The sequence below is a fragment of the Schistocerca gregaria genome, chromosome X (genome assembly GCF_023897955.1).
Source record: "Schistocerca gregaria isolate iqSchGreg1 chromosome X, iqSchGreg1.2, whole genome shotgun sequence".
NCBI lineage: Eukaryota > Metazoa > Arthropoda > Insecta > Orthoptera > Acrididae > Schistocerca > Schistocerca gregaria.
Genome location: NC_064931.1, coordinates 691027816 through 691035547, shown reverse-complemented (window position 1 = coordinate 691035547; position 7732 = coordinate 691027816). Strand labels below are relative to the sequence as shown.

General features: G+C 38.2%; 1 protein-coding gene across 5 annotated transcripts in view; it reads left to right on the top strand.

Moving 5' to 3' along the window:
* The first annotated feature begins 3808 nt into the window (after nt 1-3808).
* The window catches only part of LOC126299006 (membrane-associated tyrosine- and threonine-specific cdc2-inhibitory kinase), a 166008-nt gene continuing 162084 nt past the window's right edge, over nt 3809-7732 (top strand). For all 5 annotated transcript variants that reach the window (XR_007552706.1, XM_049990636.1, XM_049990635.1 and 2 more), the window contains exon 1: nt 3809-3994. Coding sequence is in view for 4 of the 5 variants with exons in the window: in XM_049990636.1 (XP_049846593.1) it covers nt 3971-3994 (24 nt within the window). In the remaining variant the exon portion in view is untranslated. The remainder of the gene's footprint in view (nt 3995-7732) is intronic.

The window sequence follows — 7732 nt, the reverse complement described above, 5'->3', positions numbered from 1 at the left end:
CATGCTGCATACTTGTTGACTGATCGAGGTCCTTGGTCGAATCGAGTTAGAGTGAAAAGGATCTGCTATTTTCTGCAGGAAGTCTACAGGTGCGTTTACACTGAGCTCAGAACATGTTTTTGTTCGCAACATTGTGTGCAACTTGCTCCATCAACATGTTGGCAACATTGTTCATTGTTCACATTCCCGTTTACACTAGCGACTAACATTTCTACATATTCGCGTAGTCTGCTATGGTGAACTGATACAAACATTTTTACTTTGTGTATTCACATCAAGAGATGTGGTATGTCAAGTGAAGAGGAAGAATTAATGAAATTTAGTGCTGTATTAATAATACTTAATGAAATGAGCAGACGAAGAAAACGACATAGTTGTCGTTGGTGGACCAAAACGTACAATAGAAGACATGGCGCGAATGACATCCTTTCTGAGCTGAATTTGGAAGACATTTCTGGCTTTCGTAACATCACTAGGATGTCGCCGTCAGAATCTAAAATAGTGTTGAATATTGTAGGACCAGTTGTTTAAAAAAAAGACACAAATTTTAGAAAAGCCTGTAAAGTGAAGACTTGCTTTTACTCTTCGTTTTCTGGCATCAGGAGACCCATATCAACGCCTTACATATTTATTCTCTCATTTCAAGGCCAGCCATATCTCAAATAGTTCTGGAAGTTTCTGAAGCTTTGGTTGAAGGATTATGTAAAGGTATTAAGTTATGTTAACAGCACTAAAACACATACCCCAGCAAGAGAAGTGACACAACTCGAAAATGAGTTTTGAGTTTATGTCATTGAAAAATATGGATACAATTACAGTATTACTTTTGTATGTAATATAACAAAATATACTGCCATTAAATACTTACTTGAAATCTAAAAGAAGCTTATACTCCTTCACTATAAGTATCATATAATTCTTTAAAAGTATTTTCTCAAATATTGCATTTTTGAGTTGTGTCACTGTTGTTGTCAGGTTGCGACGTATTTAATTGATTAGATGTTTATTTTTATATTATTATTTACATATTAGCATTATTCCATGTAGACAATTTCTTCAGAATCCAAATCATATATGCTGCCAATGAATGTGACAGGGGAATCTGCAGTTGAGGTTCAAGCTGATGATCCTGCTGCAACTTTGTTTATTACTGTATGCTGCTTCTTCCTCGGAGCAATCAGTTCTTCCTCGAAGAGTGTGAAAATGTGAAATCTTTTGGGACTTATCTGCTAAGGTCATCAGTCCCTCGAAGAGCACATTACTTATTCGTTTTGTAGCCACTGCCCTTTCATGGGGCGGAAGCTCTTTCTACTTATTGACAACAAATTTTTCGAAGTCTGTTGCTGAGTCCTGTTGTTGTCTGTGTCGATGTTGCTGCTGCATAATATTACGCAACATTTCGGCTGCATTAAGTATGGGATCGCTTCTTCCACCCCCCCCCCCTTTCGACTTATTTTTGTGGAGGTGGTGTACTGTCCTCTTCATCTATCTCTTCAGGTTCCTCAGTTTCAGATGCTGCATACTGAAGCAGCTCTTGCGAAACCTGAAACTAAACTGGCTTGTTTCAGATGCCAGCTACTGAAGACGAATGGCGTTCAAAATAAAGTGTGTTCCGCCAGGCACTCCACTTCCCACATTGCGTCGGAACAACTGATGGCAAGCATATTGCTCTACAGTGCCCTGTTGCTAGTGGGAGCGAGTTTTATAACTATAAGGGATCGTTTAGCATTGTGTTTCTTGCTGTAGTTGACGCCAACTAAACTTTTTATATACTGACGTTGACTGCCAAGGGAGGATTTCTGATGGAACTCTTTTCAAGAATGCCTCCATAAGTGAACTCATTCACAAAACTAAAGTGAACTTGCCACCTCACGAGTGTTTACTTAGAGGGACAAAGCCACCACCATACCTATTCACGGCACAAGACGCTTTTCCAGTACAGAAAAACATCATGAAGCCTTATCCAAGTAGGCACGACAGAGGCTCAAAAGAGAGAGTCTGTAACTACTGCTTTGGTATTATGGCATCAGTGTTTCGTGTGATCTGCAAACTGATGCTATTATAACCACAGGTGTCACAAACCATCAAAATGACAGCAGTGTGTCTGCACAATTTTTAGTAAGAAATTAGGCGTCAGGTGAAGTCATCCCAGTGGCATGGAGACGAGATTCTAATGCATCCTCTATTACTGCACTCCGAAACATACCATGGAGAACTTGTCAATCACCCAAGGAAATTCGCGACGAATTTGCCAACTATTTTGTGAACCTACAAGGAGCTGTTCCATGGCGAAATAATTACAGTTATAATTGTTATACAAGAGAAGAAAATTAATCATATGCAAGCATAACCTTGTTTACCTCTTCACTTGTTTCTCAGGCCTCCTTTGGTACCTGGATATCATCCAGGAAATGTAGATATTTAAATCCAAACCACTTGGTTTCGTAAAGTGTGTCAGTACTACATCTAGATTTTTTTACTGTCATCTATTTTTCTTTTCCCTCGTCGGTACTGAGACAAGAGAGATTTAATTTTTTTTGGTCCACATCACTACTGCTGGTGCCAAGTACCACAGCAACTTTTTGTAATGAATCACGTTTGATTTTTTTTTTTTTTTTTTTTTTTTTTTTTTTTGTAAGCTGCGCAACGTACAATCCACAGGCACCCCTCTTCCTCATAGTAGTCTCGTGACCACTCCATTTCAAACAAAAACGAAGGAAATTGAAATAAACGCATTACTACACTCACAGCAAAACAAACACCAAAACACTCACTCAGAGGAAACAATTAACAAACACTAGTGCTGCGTAGCGGAAATTAGTGGTAGCAGGCCACGAACAATGTTTCTTTGATCTCTTTATATGTGAAGATGGTCTCTGTTCTTTCCGACATGTCCGAAAGAACAGATTCCATCTTCATATATATAGTTAAGGCTCACCGGCCATTTGACCATCTTCTGTGCAGGTGTACAAACATTGTCCTAACTCTTGCGAGAATCGGTAAGCCGTGAGTAATGAGTGTAATGGGCAGGGGCAATACGAATATAGTGCGGGACAATAAGCTGGGAATGTGGGTCTCGCGGGAGGCGTGCCTGAGATAAGTCCCTGCAGTCGCAGTATCCTCTGTGTTATCGGTGGCTTAGATGGAGCCGGCACGATAGCTCAGAGAGCTGGCTGGCCTCTGTAATAATAATAAAAAAAACAGTAATAAGATCAACAACGAGCTATGACGGATGTCATGTGACGCCCGCTACGACGAAATACAACGAACCATAACATAAAAAAAAGTGAGAGAGAGAAGATGGAATAGAGCGTCTGCCATGTAAGCCGGAGATCCCAGGTTCGACTCCCGGTCGGGGCACACGTTGACATATATCAGCAACTGTATATGTCTTTGATTTCTACCGACGCAGGCGTGGAACACTGTTTTTGTGTGGCGAACATTGGTAGACCATTACTAGCCGCGAACGATGTTGCGAAATCAATGTAAACGCGCCGTAACACACAGAACTTTGTAGTCCACAACCACTCGGAAGTGACGTCAAAATAAGATTCCGGAAGGACGGCAAAGTTAAATTTGAAAATTAACTGAAAAAGTTCCTCCTCGATAATGCCTTTTTTCTGCAGAAGATTTTCTATTTTTATATCATGTAAAAGGTGGTGGGTAGGAATTACTAATTCAAATAGCTTTTTTTTTTAAAAAATAAAATACTTGTAAATGGTCAGTATGTAACCATATATATTATGTGTATGTATGTAAATCTTCTCGTTCCACATTACTGGGATTCATTGGACAAATGGTGCTTGGAACACGAAACCATAGCATATCATTTTGAAATCGGAATGATCGTAGATTATTAACTTTGATATAGGCGCTTCATTTGTATCTATGATTCGTTAAAGCTCCGCTAAACAAGTGACAGTGTGAGTCGACAGACGCTGTTGTGGGCAGCAGCTAGCATTAGTAAAAAATGGAGAAATACAGGAGGAAGACCGTAAGGATTCTGCCATATGCGCATTAAGTAGACTGCACTTTGTCGTTGACATGTAGCATAAACGAAAGAAGTGAATTGTTGTGACACTTTTGTTTGCAAAGAATCATACACTTGGTTATCTGTATTTTTGTTGATTACTGTGTTTTTGTTTTGAAGGTAGTCGTGTTTACTTCATGTTTTGGTTGACATAAGATGTGATTTTCATTTTTTTCTTTCACTTTTTATTTGAAAGTGTTTATGATTTACTGCTGTGATGTACCACAGCCCCGGTTTTTGTTTTCTTGTAGATGCGTACTTGCATACAACACGTCGATTACAATTCTGTGCTGCTACGCAGGAAGAATGGGAAGTAGATCACTGTACGGCAAGTTTAATCTAAATGTCATTTTTTTTGCGAGCACCAAAAATGTTTTTTCATTGAAGCGACCAATTCCTTTGACCTGTCCCGTTACAAATGAGCTAATGCTAGGTTTCTACACACCTCGAGGTTACGTTAAATTTTAACGAAAATAAACATTTTCGCAGCCCTGCGAAAAATATGCAGTTAGAAATACATTACAGCCAGATGTAATAGCAGGGAGTTTATTCTCACTGTGTTATCCGATTGAACTCCGACTATCGGCCATTGATCCCGAATATTTATCCGCACAACCTGCAACTTGAGACGAACTGTGGGATGGTTCCTTATAGCATTGTGGCCAATTCCAGCTCATTCCTTGTGTATTTATATATAATGCTTAGTACACAGTGATGTCGATGCTGTCATTGAATTCGAATCTTCTTTCTTAAAGTGTGTCAAATGAACTGTAGTTTAAGTAGATCATGTACTGAGAGTTCAGTGTTAATCACCTCAAAGACCATAATAGTTTCAACTAATTCCTCCCTCTGGACATGATACACATTATTCGTAATGACTGCTTTCAGAAAGGATATGTAGGGCCTATTTATTTTTGTGTTTACTGTAATAGAGAAGTTTAGTGGCTTTAGGAACTAGAGGGTACATTTACAGGACATGACTATCACAATTTGGAATTGATCAGAACTAAATTATACATCAGTGATGTGAGCTAAGACTTTTACAGATGAGAAACTTGTATACAAACAAGAAGAATTCTTTTCATCTAATGTCGTATATGAATTTTATAAATTTGGAAGGGTCCACACACCAAAAATAAAAAAAAAGATAAAAGTTGATACATGTTTTATTTCAATGGAAGGTTAGCAGCAAGAAAATGAAATAAGTTCTTTACCAGATATCCTTCATATGACCGTTTTGTGTAAGAAAATAATCAAGAAAGTTCACTGTTTCAATAGAAAAAAACCTATCTGAAAACTGGCATTTGAAAAGGGGTGCATGTACCATTTTGACTAACATAATCAAAGGTTTATGTCCAAACATGTATTACTGATTTCTATCTTTGCCGAGTAGGTGACTCAACTTAATTAATAAAGTACTAGTCTGCTGCGTTGCTTATGTTCATTTAATAAGTGAATAATTATTTTTGTAAAATCATTTTTCTTTTCCACTGTGAGGCAATTATTGCATTCCAGTGGTGGTAGTTCCATAGTGCGTAGGTCTTGTGGTCACCTTACCTTCTTTATAGTGTTGCATGTTGTCCAGGGGGCAATGTCAGAGACGAATGTTTTCACTTGTACACAGGCAGGATTATCCTTCGTTGACTTTGTTGTATTAAACGTGGGGTATATTAAATTTTTCTGTGTTCCCATAGCTATCTGCAGCTTTTTGTAAATCCTCGATCATTCCCCTCAATATTTACAATAATATAAGGATGTTTTGGTCTACTAGGTGTTATTAAGGTTGCCAGATCATGTGGTACAAACATCTTATTGACACGTTTCCTCTTCTCAACCTTAGCAGTCGTGGTCACTAGGAAGAAACAAATGACCACTAACAAGAAACATGTGACTGATGTCATCAAAGCGACCTTTTGCAGTGAGAGGCAAAATATCAACAACTATCATCTTATTTTTATTTTGTCTGATGCAATTAACAGTCCTAATTACCAGCCTTCTCTTACTACAGGATTTCTTGGAATGTTATTTTGTATTCCAGAATTATAGTTTGGGTATCAGTTGGCAAAACCAATGAATGTAACTGGAGGAATATTGGCTGAGGTGACGGACTGATTTGTAGTGTAGCCTGATTGCAATTGCCGTCAACAACGTAAGTGAATTTTTACCGAAATGTTAAAAGTACTAGGGTTTCAAGTAAGGTATCACTCCTTTGGCTATGTGTCATACATTTCTGACTTTCTCTTTTTTTTTTCTTGGGTGTCAGTATAAGTGTTATATTACTAGACCCCCCCCCCCCCTCAAAAACGCATATCATATTAATTATTTGAAGTAAGTATAAGACTGAATTTCCCTTGTGTTTGTCAATGGAAATGGAATGTATTACAAATGCAGAGATACTCAATTTACTGTGTGTGTGTGTGTGTGTGTGTGTGTGTGTGTGTGTGTGTGTGTGTGTGTGTGTACCTTGGAGATTGCCCCCCACACACACACACACACACACACACACACACACACACATACACAACCAGCAGCAGCAGGTATTTATGAATGTATTTTGATTAAAGTCTGTTCTTAGAAGAGGATATCTAGGGCTTGCGGGAAGGGTATTCAATTTAGTTTAGATGAGCTTGTCCACAAAATATGTAGACTTCAAAGTTTGGCACATTTGTGGAAATGTAATTTGAGAATGTTGGCTACAGTTGTAAAAATTTCATTTAGTACAATCTGTGCCTTTTAGTAAAGTGTCTTGCTTCTTCAACAACAAAAAGAAACAGAATGAGAAATATTGCTAATATTTATGAAAAATCTTGCTTCAATTTTCAGCTCAGTACTGTTTATCTTGTAGATAAAATAACTAGTACTCATCTTTTACTACTGGGTTGAAGTTGCTAAATACAATTAATCATTAATCCTGTCTGGAAGATGAACAACATTGGCTGGTGAAGGGTGCTTACCTGAACAGCCTGAATCCCAGAAGTGACTTGTCCAGTTTTTAGTTAGCTTTTATTTACAAATGTAAAAGTGCGACTTTTTTCATTGCAAGGGAAATGATAAAGAACAATCCGTTTTCAGGTTTCTTCCTTTTATACGATATGATGGTTTAGAAGTGTAAAATATGCCAAAATGCAAATAAAAAAGCAGATAGTAAACACAGTGTACGTATGAAACTGCCTGGCAGATTAAAACTGTGTGCCAGACAGAGAGACTGCATTTTGTGGGCAAGTGCTCTACCAACATAGCTTCCCAAGCACGACTCTCAAACTGTCTTCACAGCTTTACTTCCATCAGTACCTTGTCTCCAAACTTCACAGAAGTTCTGGAAAACTTGCGGGACTAGCAGTCCTGGAGTAAGTTTCAGTCTGGCATGCAGTTTTAACCTGCCAGGAAGTTTCATATCAGCATACACTCAGCTGCATAGTGAAAATTTCATTCTGGACAATATACATGAATCTTTAACTATTGGTTGAAGAGATGGCGTGACGTTTTTTCCACCCTGTGATGTTTCGTTCATGGAATTGCTGATATTTTTCCTGTGGCAGCCTTAAAAAAGTAGATTTATAAGTTTTTGAATGACAATCTGCCCCAAGGAGCTGTCGTAAGTTGGAATAGAATCTCCTTTTGCCTTTTCCTTTTCACTGCTGCACAATTTCGGCTGAATAGCAAATTTCTCTATGGTGTAAACCATCAAATGGACATATTTCC